The 15,261-nt window shown below is 35.1% G+C and overlaps 1 protein-coding gene across 1 annotated transcript in view; it reads left to right on the forward strand.

The window, feature by feature from the left end:
• The first annotated feature begins 829 nt into the window (after window positions 1-829).
• LOC136032620 (proto-oncogene serine/threonine-protein kinase mos-like) overlaps window positions 830-15,261 on the forward strand; it is a 99,778-nt gene continuing 85,346 nt past the window's right edge. The window contains exon 1 of the mRNA XM_065712893.1: window positions 830-967. Coding sequence (XP_065568965.1) covers window positions 873-967 — 95 coding nt within the window. The 5' untranslated portion in view covers window positions 830-872. The remainder of the gene's footprint in view (window positions 968-15,261) is intronic.

Consider the following 15,261-nt stretch of genomic DNA (forward strand, 5'->3'; position numbering starts at 1 on the left):
ACCCTAATCAAAGCTAAATTTTCATTTTTTTTAAAGGAAGTTAAATCTTCATTAACGCAACTGGTTACAACAGCTTCATCTTTAATTTTTTTTAACAATGTAAAAACATTGAATAAAATAAACAACACTTTCACACTGAAGAAAAACCAATGAGTGTTTGCGGTCTTACGAAAGTCCCTGTAACTACTTACCTTTCAAATTAATTATTTGATTAAATAAAATCAGAATAATAATAAAAAGCATATATAATAACAATTAACTAAAAATAACAAAAAGAAATTGAATCAAATAAAAATAATAATAGATGAATCAAAACATTAACAAATCCATTCTTCATCAATCATCAATACTTATCTCCAGCGTTGTAATTTCGTCAAAATCATGGGGTTGGTGGAGGGGACAAAATTGGAACTAATTTTCAAAAATCAAGTGAGAACGACAATAAAACTGAAAAATTAGCCAAATTGTACCGTAAAGGCAAAGATATACTAAAGAAAACTGACCCGTTTCTGTGGATGCTTCAGTTACGCAGGCTGATCTTAGTTTTGACAAGAATTTTGAAAAGACTAAATTTCAGTTGGTCTATAAATTAGTTAAAAAACTAGTTTCAACTGGGGTCTAGAGGGCAGTCCCCCTCATCTCAATAGCAAATTACGTGCCTGCTCAGCTACCCATTACCACCCTGCCCTCCCTACCTCGAGTCATACTCTAACTCGTTTATTTATTTTAAACAGGTGCAACTTTCCGTACAATCAACTTAAAAATATATTCGGGGTCGCACATAGATTCAAAAGTTAATGCGTAATGATTCAAGGTTATTGTCTGAAGAGTAATTTTTGACCTTTTACTACAGTGATTACTAGTATGTTAGTATGTCAGCGAACTCATTAGCTGCCGATCTTTTAAAAGGTTATATGGTACATAGGGATGCAATTATGAAGGATATTAAAGACGAACCATCTTTCAAGTAAGCTGTAGTTTAGTATTTACTATTGAGTAAACATGCTTCAGTGTTTAAAATTGCTTTAATAAAAGTTACAGAAAAACGATGTTACTTCTTATAAAAAAGCGCAACTGGCCGTCAATACTAGCTGTAAATGATATTGTAACATCGTTTACATAGTAAATGATACTATATCTTTGTTAAAACATTTCACAATTTATTGGTTCGCTATGGATTAATTACTTAGTAAATTATTGGGACAAGAAGAACGCACTAATCAACGCCTATTGAGATATTCTAAATGAGATTAAAATTCTGATAATCTAAGATTAAACTGATATAAATCTAAAATTATAAATAAGATTATTATTCCATTTCCAAATCCTATTTAAAGCCCCTAAATAGACCTTAAAGTCACAATAAGTTACTGTCACTATGTGAGTTGGCTAATTGTTATTACAGTAATACTATTTCATCACCTTTTTCATGCTTCTCTTGAAAATAAAAGAGGTTACCCTAAAAATACACTCTACACTTCCACTGATAGTCCTATATATAGTGTTAAGCAATATATATATATATATTTGGAACAATATTGCTCCCAAAAATGTTGTGCTAAAGAATCAGCAAGTGTGGCGTTTGAAAAGTTAAAACAGGACTATGAATGAATGATTTTGTTCTTTGATTAAATAAAAACAAAGTTTTTTTTACTGAAAGTAAGGAGCAGCAGTAAAACTTAAAACGGACAGAAATTGTTTCGTATATAAAAGGGGATTTCCCCTCCTCAATGCCCCACTCTTTACGCTAAAGTGTATTATTGTTTAAAAAGTAGAGTCGTGAGAAAGAGTCAAACTTTAGCGTAAAAATCGGGGCACAGAGGAGGGGACCTCCCCTTTAATATATTGGAATAATTTCTATTCGTTTTAAGTTTTAATGTTGCTCCTTACTTTCAGTAAAAAAAAACTTGTTTTATTTTTATTTAATTTTTGAATGTTTTTTAATCAATGCAGGTTATGATTTTGGCTCAACGTACATGAATAAATAAAACAAAAAATGCATGTTAATTTTCCTTTTTTTTGCTAAATGACTTTCACAAAATTTTGATCGGACGGTTTTGAGAAATAAATGCGGGGGGGCCTAATTGCCCACCAATTGTTTTGGTCACTTAGAAAAACCACTAGAGCTTTTCTCTTTATTTACGAACACCTTTATTAGCAATAAAACAAACTTCCGTAACGAATTTCTATGTTCGTATATTTTTATTATGGATTTGAGAGGGTTCATCAATACCTCGATTTCTACATTAAATTTTTATTTAGTTCCAAATCTTTAATTAGAATAAATAGCTCTTTTGAAATTACTAAGAATACTTCAGCGTGAAGAGCGAGGTATTGAGGAGGGGACAAAAGCCCTCATATACGTAAAAATTTCTGTTTTTTTAAGTTTTAATGTTGCCCCTAACTTTCAGTTGAAAAAAACTTGTTTTTTTTTATTTAATTTCTGAATATTTTATATTGATGCAGGTTTTGATTTTGGCTCACAGTACATGAATAATTAAAACGGAATTTGCAAATTAATTCTGCTCTTTTTTGGCTAAATGGCTTTCTCAAAGTTTTGATCCAACGATTTTGACAAAAGAGGGGCGGTGGATGGGGCCTAGTTGCCCTTAAATTTTTGTGGTTACGTAGAAAGTCCACCTGAATTTTTAATTTTATTTTAAAGAAAGTTTTTTATTAGTAAGAAATATACATAACTTACAGATTAACTTACAAAATAAACTTCTATATTTGTGTATTTTTTACTACACATATGAGGGGGTTTGCCCCCTCGTCAATACTTCGCTCTTTATACTAAAGTTAGAATTTTGTTCCACTTCTTTAAGAATAATCCCTGAATCACAAAGGCCGTTTAATTAGAATAAATAGCTCTTTTGAAATTACAAAAAATACTTCAGCGTAAAGAGCGAGGTATGGAGGAGGGGACAAACCCCCGCTCCCATATACATAATAACTTTTCTTCGTTTTAGGTTTTAATGTTACTCCTTACTTTCAGTTGAAAAAATTTGTTTTTATTTAATTTCTCATTTTTCTTTTAAATGATGCTGGAAAATGTAGCACCCCGTTCATGGAAATTCTCTTCCCCATGATCTATTTCTCCTTGGAAATATCCTCTCACGTAACCCCCTCCCCATAATCAGAAAAAAAATCCCCCTGAAAATGTCAGTATGCTTCTCAATAACGAATACTATATGCAAACAATGGGCAAAATCCATAGCTTGCAGCCCTTCCGCTGGTGGCTTTGGGGGATTAAGTCGTCCAAAAAGACATAGTTTTTGACTTTTTAACTATGCTGAGCAAAATAGTTATCTTGAAATTTTGATCCGATGACTTTGGGAAAAAATGAGCGTGGGAGGGGGCCTAGCTGCCCTCCAATTTTATTTCACTTAAAAAGGGAACTAGAACTTTTATTTTCGTTAGAATGAGCCTTCTCACGACATTTTGGGACCACTGAATCGATACGATCACCCCTGGGAAAAACAAATATACAAATAAACACGCATCCGTGATCGTTTTTCCGGCAAACAATACAAAATTCCGTATTTTTACAAATATGAGCTTGAAACTTCTACAATAAAGTTCTCTGATACGCTGAATCTGACGGCGTGATTTTCATTAAGATTCTATGACTTTTAAAGGGTGGTTCCTCCTTTTTTGAAAATAAGGCAAATTTTCTCAGGCTCGTAACTTTCGATGGATAAGACTAAATTTATGAAACTTGTATATTTAAAATCACTGTAAAAATCGGATTCATTTGACGTATATAGTGGTATCAAAATTCCGTTTTTCAGAGTTTCGGTTACTATTGAGCCGGCTCACTCCTTACTCCAGTTTGTTACCAAGAACTGTTTGACCATTCTGTATATGAAAGGGACTGTCCCCTTCTCAACGCCCCACTCTTTACACTAAAGTTTTTTATTGTTTTAAAAAGTAGAGTTGTGAGAAAGAGTCATACTTTAGCGTAAAGAACGGGACGTTAAGGAGGAGAGAGTCTCTTTCATATACAGAATAATTTCTGTTTGTTTTAAGTTTTAATGCCACTCCTTACTTTCAGTTAAAAAAAACTTGTTTTTACATTTAGTTTATGAACACTTTTAAAGTAATACAGGTCTTGAATTTGGCTCATCGTACTTGAATAAATAAAACGAGATTTGCATATTGATTTTGCTTCTTTTTTTGGCAAAATGGCTTTTTCAAAGTTTTGATCGAACAATTTTGAGAAAAAAGGGGCAGCAGAGGGGTGCTAGGTGCCCTCAAATTTTTCTGTTACTTAAGAAGCTACAAGAATTTTTAATTTTGTTTACGAACGTTTTTATTAGTAATAAGTATACTTAACTTACGAATTAACTTATGTAACGAGCTTCTATATTCGTATACTTTCATTATGTATATGAGGGGGTTAGCCCCCTCGTCAATGCCTCGCTCTTTACACTAAAGTTCCAATTTTGTTTCAATTCTTTAAGAAGAACCCCTGAATCACAAAGGCCGTTTAATGAGAATAAATTGCTCTTTTGAAATTCCTAAAAATACTTTAACGTTAACATCGAAGTATTGAGGAGGGGACGAACCCCCTAATATGCATAATAGTATCTGTTCATTTTAAGTATTTAATATGCTCCTTACTTTCAGTTGAAAAATCTTTTTTTTATTAAATTTATTATTGTCTTTTTAAATAATTCCGAAAAATCCAGCGCCCCCTTCATCGAAAATCTTTTTCCCCATGATAAATTCCTCCATGGAAAGATCCTCCCACGTCAACCCCGACCCCCCGTCACCAGAAAAGCCACGTCTGTATACTTTCCAATAACCAATACTATATTTAAACAACGGACAAAGTTCATAACTTGCAGCCCTTCCCCCGGGGACTGTAGGAAATTAAGTCATCCTCAAAGATAAGGTTATTACATTTTTCGTCTATGCTGAACCAAATGGCTATCTCAAAATTTGATCCGGTGATTTTGGAAAAAAAATGAGCGTTGCCTGGTTGCCCTCCGATTTTTTGATCACTTAAAAGGGCAGAACTTTTGATTTCCGTTAGAACGACCCCTCTAGCGATATTCTAGGACCACTGGGTCGATACGATCAACCCTGAAAAAAAGAAAACAAAAAAAACATCTCAAAACAAATAAACACGCACTCGTGATCTTTCTTCTGTCAAAAAAAAAACAAAACAAAAATCTATATTTTTGCAGTTAGGAGCTTGAAACCCCGACAGCAGGGTTCTCTGATACGCTGAATCTGATGGTGTGATTTTTTTTTAAGATTCTATGAATTTTAGGGGATGTCCCCCCTTTTTTCCCAAAGAACAAATTTTCTCAGGCTTGTAACTTTTGATGAGTAAGACAAAATTTGATGAAACTCGTATATTTGAAATCAGCATAAAAATTCGATTCTTTTAATGCATATATTGGTATCAAAATTCTGTTTTTTAGAGTTTCGGCTACAATTGAGCCGGATCGCTCCTTACCACGAACTGTTTGACTAAACGCGTACAGAGTATTTCACCATGTAATTTACAAAAAACAGCACAAAAGAAAAAATTTAAACAATATCCAGTCTCTATGTTCGATGCATTCCATAGCATAACTCGGGACAGACAGTACATTGCTCTGGAACAACCTGAGTTTCAACTTCAGCGAGTATACGTTGGTATACTCATACATATTTAGTATATTCATATATCGGCAAAATATTTTCTTTTACCACAACATATTATATAAAGAATAAAAGCACATATTAACGCAAATATTTAATCAGGAAAAAAAAATACTTTGGTGTACGATACTTATTAATTTTAAGTTTTCTGTCAAGTAAATCAGTAAATATTCCATTTTTGGGGTTTTCAGTTACTATTGACACGAGTAGCCTTTACTTAGGTAAATGGTTTGATTCTATGTTTGCTCATAATTGGTTTAATGGAGTTTTACTTTTTTCAAAACCTTATTTTATCACTAGACAGTGATCCAGAAAAGGCGAGAAAGTAAACAGTCCCGAGGGGTAGGAGGGTAAAGGAAATGATTTATTTGGAAAACTAAAATTTTAGTTCTATAAAAATTCTATTAAAATTTTTTAAATCTATTAAAATTTAAAATTTAGTAAAAAATTAGTGGAAAAATAAGCAGAAGTCCTAGATACGTTATTGACATAACCGTAACGGATCTGCTCTGTTTGGGGGAGTTGGGGGGGGTTAATCCTGAAAAATAGAAAAAATGAGGTATTTTTTACTTACGAAGGAGTGATCGAATCTTAATGAAATTTGAAGTTTGGAAGGATATTGTGTCTCAGAGCTCTTATTTCCAATCCCGACTGGATCCGGTGATAATGGGGGGAATTGAGGGGGGAACCTAAAATCTTGGAAAACGCTTAGAGTGGAGGGATCGGGATGAAACTTGGTGGGAAAAATAAGCACAAGTCCTAGATACGTGATTGAAATAACCGGAACGGATCCGCTCTGTTTGGGGGAGTTGAGGGGGGTGGTTTAATTCTGAACAAATTAGAAAAATGAGGTATTTTTAACTTACGAAGGAGTGATCGGATCTTAATGAAATTTGAAGTTTGGAAGGATACCGTGTCTCAGAGCTCTTATTTAAATTCCGCTTGGATCCGGTGAAATTGGGGGATTTGAGGAGGGGAACCTAAACTCTTGGAAAATGCTTAGAGTGGAGGGATCGGGAAGAAACTTGGTGGGAAATATAAGCACACGTCCTAGATACGGGATTGGCATAACTGGAACGGATCTGCTCTCTTTGGGGGAGTTGGGGGGGATTATTCTAAAAAATTAGAAAAAATGAGGTATTTTTAACTTGCGAAAGAGTGATCGTATCTTAATGAATTTTCATATTTAGAAAGACCTCGAAACTCAGATCTCTTATTTTTATCCCAAGCGGGTCCAGTGTCATTAGGGGGGGGGGGCGAAAATATTGGAAAACGCTTAAAGCGGAGAGATCAGAATGAAACTTTGTGGAATGAATAAGCACAAGTCCAAGATAGGTGACTGACATAACCGCACTGAACCTGCTGTCTTTGGTGGAGTTGGGGGGGGGGAGTAATTCGGAAAAATTAGAAAAAATGAGGTATTTGTAACTTACGAACGGATGATAAGATCTAAATGAAATTTGATATCTAGGAGGATCTTGTGCTTTAAAACTCTCATTTAAATTCCGATCAGATCCCTTGACATTGAAGGGAGTTGGAGGGGGAAGCTGGAATTCTTGGAAAACATGAAATCGAGGTATCTTACGAATGGGTAATGGGATTTCAATGAAACTTGATATATAGAAGAATCTTATGTCTCAGATACTCAATTTTTAATTGGAATCGGAACCGGGGACATAGAGGGTTGGAGGGGGAAACAGAAATCTTGAAAACCGGAAATCCTGGAAAACGCTTAGAGTGGAGATTTCGGAATGAAACTTGATGGGAAGAATAAGAACAAGTTATAGATACGAGAATGACATAATTGGTACGGATCCGTTCTCTTTGGGGGAGCTGGGGGTTGTTAATTTGGAAAAGTTAGAAAAAATTGAGGTATTTTTAACTTAAGAACGGGTGACCGGATCTTAATGAAATTTGATATTTAGAAGGAACTCATATTTCAGATCTCTTGTTTTAAATCCCGACCAGATCTGTTGATATTGGGGGGAGCTGGAGGGGGAAACCAGAAATCATGGAAAATGCTTATAAATGTCGTAGATACGTGACTGACGTAACCGGACAGGATCCGCTCTCTTTGGGGGAGTTAGATATTGGGGTTCAGTGCTTTGGCGAGTTTGGTGCTTCTGGACGTGCTAGGACGATGAAAATTGGTAGGCGTGTCAGGGAGCTGTACAATTTGACTTAATAAAGTCATTTTCCCCGATTTGAACATCTGGGGGGCAGAAAGGAGAGGAAAAATCAGAAAAATTGAGGTATTTTTAACTTGCGAGTGGGTGATCGGATCTCAATGAATTTTGATATTTAGAAGGACCTCGTGACTCAGAGCTCTTATTTTAAATCCCGACCGGCATTAAGCCTCTGATTTTCCTTTTAAAGCAATCTATTGATTCTTAGAATTTTGCTAGAGCTCATACCATGTGAGCTCTTGGCTCTTGGCTCTTCCGACCTCGTCGCAAGTGCCATATGAGCTCTTAACTCTTGTTATTAGTCAAAGACACAATAAGGCTTCTCATTGTTCAAATTAAACGGTCATTCTGTTTCAGGAGTTGTTCTTAAGGAATTAGAATGAAAAGTAAAACTTTAGCACAAAGAGTGAGGGGGAGAAGGGGACACCCCTGTTATATACGCAATATCTGATGTTCATTTACGTTTTGATGTTCCTCCTTACTTTTAGTTGAAAAAGCTTAATTTTTGATCTTTTTTAAATTTTCCTGAGAAACCTGGCTCCCACTTTATGAAAAACTCCTCCCTCCGAAAAAATTCTTCAATCGAAAGTTCCTTTCATGTTAATATGGTAAATTTATCCCAGGACAATTCCATTTTTTTTATTGATTTTCATCATGATTATGCTAACTTGACTTCTTGAGTTTCGTCGGGATAACAGACAAGTACTGTTTGTTTTTGTTTTTCTTCTTTTTTGATTTTTCAAGCAAAACTATTGTTTGTTTAGATTCATGTTCCCTGTTTAAGTTTTAATTTACTTTTTCTTTGAGCTCCATCCCTTTTAAAGTAGTAAGGACAGTAAAAATGGAATCAGATTGTTTGAATGGTCAATCGGAAACACAAACTACTATATACATCTGTAAAAGAGATCTTAATTTAGAATTCATATTGAGTAACTATAAATTAGAACCTTCCAAATTTCCTCACAATTGTGCATGTCTATCAAACAGTTCGTGGTAACGAACTGTAGTAAGGAGCGACCCGGCTCAATAGTAACCAAAACTCTAAAAAATGGAATTTTGATACCAATAGCTACATCAAAAGAATCGCATTTTAATGCTGGTTTTAAATATATAAGTTTCATCAAGTTTAGTCTTACCCATCAAAAGTTACGAGCCTGACAAAATTTGCGTTATTTTAGAAAATAGGGGGAAACGCCCCCTAAAAGTCATAGAATCTTAACGAAAATCACACCATCAGATTCAGCGTATCAGAGAACCCTACTGTAGAACTTTCGAGCTCCTATCTACAAAAATGTGGAATTTTGCATTTTTTGCCAGAAGGCAGATCACGGATGCGTGTTTATTTGTTTTTTTGTTTTTTTGTTTGTTTTTTTCTTTTTCCCAGGGGTGATCGTATCGACCCAGTTGTCCTAGAATGTTGCAAGAGGGCTCATTCTAATGGAAATGAAAAGTTCTAGTGCCCTTTTTAAGTGACCAAAAAAATTGGAGGGCACCTAGGCCCCCTCCCACGCTAATTATTTTCCCAAAGTCAACAGATCAAAATTCTGAGATAGCCATTTTATTCAGCGTAGTCGAAAAACCTTATAACTATGTCTTTGGGGACGACTTACTCCCCCACAGTCCCCGTGGGAGGGGCAACAAGTTACAAACTTTGACCTGTGCTTACATATAGTATTGGTTATTGGGAAGTATACAGGCGTTTTCAGGAGGATTTTTTTGGTTTGGGGGAGGGGTTGAGAAGAGGGGGATATGCTGGGGGAACTTTCCTTCGAGAATTTGTAATGGGAGAAGAAAATTTCCATGAAGGGAGAGCAGGATTTACTAGCATTATTTAAAAAAAAAAACAATTAAAAAATAAAAGTGAAAAAGCTTGTTCAGCTGGAAGTAAGGAACAGCAATAAAACTTAAAACAAACAGAAATTATTACCCATATGAGGGGCTCACCTCCTTCTAATACCTCGCTCTTTACGCTAAAGTATTTTCAGTAATTTCAACTACTTATTCTACGGCTTTTGTGATTCATGGGGTCGTTCTTAATGAATTGGGATAAAATTTAAGCTTTAGTGTAAAGAGCGAGGTACTGACGATGGGGCGAATCCCCTCATATATGTAATAAAAACATGAGAATACAAAAGTTCTTATAGGGACGTGTGGCCGTACCTTATTTTGTAAATAACTCTACTCTAGATAAACTATGGTGGTCATGTCAGTGAACGTGTGGTAAACAGCGATGCAAAAATTTTGAAAATAAGAGCTGGGATTTTTATGGAAACTCCAAATATATACGTTGTCTAGACTGGAGAAACCCGAGAAAAGTTATTCGCACAAAATTCGAAACAAAGCTAATTTATAAGTTACGTAAATCTTTTACCAATAAAAAGATTCGTAAAAAATTAAAAGTTCTAGTTGCCTTTTTAATTAACCAAAAAATCGGGGGGCAACTAGGCTTCGTCCCCCGCTCTTTTTTTCTCAAAATCATTCGATCAAAATTATGAGAAAGCCATTGAGCCAAAAAAAAAAAATATGCAAATTTCGTTTTGATTATTCCTCTGCGGAGAGCCAAAATCAAAACATGCATTGATTCAAAAACGTTCAGAAATTAAATAAAAAAAACAAGTTTTTTTAACTGAAAGTAAGGAGCGACATTAAAACTTAAAACGCACAGAAATAACTTCGTATATGAAAGAGGCTGCTTCCTCATCAACGCCCCGCTCTTTACGCTAAAGTTTTTTACTGTTTTAAAAAGAAGAATTGAGAGAAAGAGTCAAACTTTAGCGTAAAGAGCGGGGCGCTGATGAGGAAGCAGCCTCTTTCATATACGAAGTAATTTCTGTGCGTTTTAAGTTTTAATGTCGCTCCTTACTTTCAGTTAAAAAAACTTGTTTTTTTTTATTTAATATCCCTTATAAGATGTAGTCTACACTTGTGCTCTTTTTCAACCCAAGAAAGCTCTATTGCTGCTGTTTTAATTTTATGCTTATTGGTTTTAAGTATTGGTTTTAGACAGTCTATTGGCCACCCTGAACTTGAGAACTGGTAAGGTATTTAAACTCATTTAAAAATTGTCCCGTATGCTTTCTCAAGTGCCAGGAAAATGAGACCCTCACATAAAGCTTGAAGTCAAGAGCCTAACAGTGGTTTAACACAAGTTAATACAGTGGTTTAAACCCAAAAGTGGATTAACAAAAAAGTATACAAGTTATGGTTATTATGGGTAATTTGTGTATTTCTGATGTAATTTTGAAGTTAGAGATGTAGTAAGGAAAGTGTGTCCATTGTTTTTATTCAGGGGATATTCCATAAATTTTTTTTCTGGAATATCAAGACCATTGACCAGCATGCGAGAAGTATAATCGGTTTCTCTGCCTGCATTCAAAGATAGTTAGCTTTGTCTCAGTAAGAAAAAAAATGCTATACAGTTATATTTTAATTAAATATTTAGAAAATCGAATCTCACATTGGAAAGACTGGGGGTTTTACTTCATTAAGTGTTCTGTCTGTAAGTGTTCGTAAGACCTTTTTAATAATGCTCTGTAGAGTTGGTACGCATCTTGATGTTTCTGGCCAGGTAACTTTATGCGGTAATCCAGTTTAACGAGTTAAGCATCTTGTCTACCTTGGTCTTTATCATGATTAAATAAAAAAAAAACAAGTTTTTCAACTGAAAGTAAGGAGCGATATTAAAACTTAAAAAGAACAGAAATTACTCCGTGTATGAAAGGGGCTGTTCCCTTCTCAACGTCCCGCTCCTTGCGCTAAGATTGACTCTTTCTCTCAATCCTACTTTATAAAACAATCAATAAATTTGGCGTAAAGAGTGTGACGTTGAGGAGGGAACAGCCCCTTTCATACACGGAGTAATTTCTGTTCTTTTTAAGTTTTAATGTCGCTCCTTATTTTCAGTTGAAAAACTAGTTTTTTTTAATTTAATTTCTGAACGTTTTATAATTAATGCATGTTTGATTTTGGCTCTCCGCAAATGAATAATTAAAACGAAATTTGCGTAAATTTTTTTTTTGCTAAATGGATCAGACGATTTTGAGAAAAAGGGTGGGGGAGGAGGCCTAGTTGACCTCCAATTTTTCGGTTAAAAAGGAACTAAAATTCGTAATTTTTAACGACCATTTTTATTAGTAAAGAGTATGCGTAACTCACAAATTAACTTACGTAACGAACTTCTTATATTCCTATATTTTTATTATGTATATGAGGGGATTTGCCCCCTCGTTAATACCTTGCTCTTTACACTAAAGCTTTAATTTTGTCCCAATTTTTTAAGATTGACCCCTGAATCACAAAGGCTGTAGAATAACTAGTTGAAATTACTAAAAATACTTTAGCGTAAAGAGCGAGGTATTTAAGAAGAGATGAACCCCCCTATGCGTAATAATTTCTGTTCGTTTTAATTTTTAATGCTGGTCATTATTTTCAGTGGAAAAAACTTTTCATATTTATTTTTTCATTGTTTTTTTAAATAGTGCTAAAACATCCTGCACACTCTTCATGGAATTTCTCTTCTCCCATGACAAATTCCTCCAAGGGAATATCCTCCTACGTAGCCCCCTCCCCTCAACCCCATCCCCAACCAAAAAATCACCCTGAAAAGGTCTGTACACTTCCAAATAACCATTACTGTATGCAAACGCTGGTCAAAGTTTGTAACTTGCAGCCCCTCCCTCGGGGACTGTGGGGGAGTTTTTCAGCCCCAAAGACACAATTATTATGTTCTTTGACTATGCTGAACGAAATTGCTATATCAAAATTTTGATCCGTTGACTTTGGGAAAAAAAGACCGTGGGAGGGGGGCTTAGGTGCCCTCAAATTTTTTTGGGTCACTTAAAAAGGGCACTAGAACTTTTAATTTCCGTTAGAATGAGCCCTCCCGCGACATTCTAGGACCACTTGGTCGATACGATCACCCTTGGAAAAAAAACAACAAACAAACAAATAAACACGCTCCCGTGATCGGTCTTCTGGCAAAAAATAATAAGTTCCACATTTTTGTAGATAGGAGCTTTAAACTTCTTCAGTAGAGTTTTCTAATACGCTGAATGCAATGGTGTGATTTTCGTTAAGATTCTATGACTTTTAGGGGGTTTTCCCCCTATTTTCCAAAACAAGGCAAATTTTCTCAGGCTTATATATTTAAAATCAGCATAAAAATTTGATTCTTTTGATGTATCTATTAGTATCAAAATTTCGTTTTTTAGAGTTTCATTTACTATTGAGCCGGGTCGCTCCTTACTACAGTTCGCTACCACGAACTGTTTGATACGTAACTATTCAAGGTTATTGACTGAAGAGTATTTTTTGACCTTTTATTACAGTAATTGCAAGTGTGTTAGTAAACTCATTAAAAGTCGATTTTTAAAGAGTTTAATATAATAACTATGGATAAAATTAAAGAGGATATTAACGAGGAACCGTCTTTCAAGTAAGCTATAGTTTAGTTTTTGCTATTGAGAAAGCGTACTTTATTATTTTAATTCGCTGCAACAAAAGCTATAGAAAAAAGATGCTACTTCGAACAAAATAGGGCAGCTGGTCCTTGATACCTGTTGTAAATAATACTGCATTATTGGTAAAATACTTGATAATTTATTGGTAAATTATTGGGACAGGACAAACGCACTAATCAGCGCACTTTTTTCATATTCTTTCTAAATATAATTATAATTTCGTTCTCATATTCTATTAAAAGTCATTAAATGGGCCCTAAGTGACGCTTAACTCCTGTCACTACGTTACAGAAGTGGCCACAATTACCAGTAAAACTATTACATTGTTTATTTTATGCTTCTTTTCAGTAAAGTCGTTACTATAACAACGCACTCCTTCCCTCCACTGATGGTCCGATATATACCACTAATAGCGCAGCACCAAGCTACCTGAGACCAAAAAAGCTATGTAGGCTCCTCTTCCATCTCAATCCATTCAAAGCTTACCTCTTCACACCTTCCCAAACCCACTTCCCTTAAATCTTTCCTTGCGACATCCTCCCACCCCGCTCAGGGGTTAGCTGCTTTTAGTTTGGCCCTAGATAGTTTCCCGAGACGGACGATCTTAGACAATCTGTCACCCTTCATTTGCAGAAGGTGTCCTAGCCATCTCAATCTTTCTCTCATTATAGCCATATAAAGCTGGATTGAACCAAATTTTTCGTATAGCTTTCTGTTTGAGATATGGTCAGTTAGTCGGGTATCCAAAACAATCCGTAATCATTTATTCTGGAAAGCATATAGCAAATTATCCTCCTTTTTTTCTTTTTTTTTCGAGCGTTCACGTTTCAGAACAATACTTGACTACTTTCATTACTGTAATTTCCAATATTCTTTTACCCATTCTTCCAAACTTTTTTTTCAACTGAAAAAAAAATACTCTTTCCTTAGCTATTCTATTTTCAACATCTATACCACACCCACCGTCTTTACTAATAATTAAACAAAAGAAACAAGTTTTTTCAACTGAAAGTAAGGAGTAACATTAAAACTAAAAACAGACAGAAATTAATCTGCAAATGAAAGGGTTGCCTCCTGCCTCGATACTTTGCTCTCCATGCAATTTTTTTAGCATTTAAAAAAAAGTGTTTTGTTCTAATTAAACAACCCTTGTGTTTCACTAGTCGTTCTTAAAACACTGGGAAAAATATTCAGACTTTAGTGCAAAAGAGCAAGGTATCGAGTAGGAGAGTATCGAGGATTAAACAACACCTTCATATACGCAATAATTTCTGTTTGTTTTTATTTTATTTTTGGTTTCAGTTGAAAACAGCTAATTTTTTTAATTAATTCTGATCCTTCTTCAAATATGCCGGTAAATCTGGCTCTGCCTCAATGAAAAATCTGCCCTCCCAGCACGGGAAACTCCTCAGTAGAAAATTCCTTCCAAGTAAAATGCCCTCTCTCCTCCCGCAAAATTCCCTCTGGACAATTCCATCCTCACTGAAAATCCCCCCCTAAAATTTCTTGCAGAGAATTTCGCTGAAAAATTCTCCTTAGCCTACTTTCATTTGAAATAAACTTAAATTTCTAACTATTTTTCCAATCACGTAAAGGCAAAGATATACTCAAGAAAACTGACCCGTTTCTGTGGACGCTTGAATTATGCAGGCTTATCTTAGTTTTGACAAGAATTTTGAAGAAATTAAATTTCGGTTGGGGGGACAAACTGGGGTGCCGGGGGCAGTTCCACCTCTGCCCAATAGCAAATCGTGTCCCTGCTCAACTACCCCTCCCCCACCGTGCCCTCCCTGCCTAAAGTCATTTTCTTCCTTGTTAACTTATTTTAAACTAGTTCACCTTTTCGTGCAATCAACTGATAAATATATTCGGGGTCACACATAGATTCAAATATTAATACGTAATGATTCAAGGCCATTGACTGAGGGGTATTTTTTTACCTTTTACTACAGTGGTTACTA

Source organism: Artemia franciscana, chromosome 11 (genome assembly GCF_032884065.1).
Source record: "Artemia franciscana chromosome 11, ASM3288406v1, whole genome shotgun sequence".
NCBI classification, from domain to species: Eukaryota; Metazoa; Arthropoda; class Branchiopoda; order Anostraca; family Artemiidae; genus Artemia; species Artemia franciscana.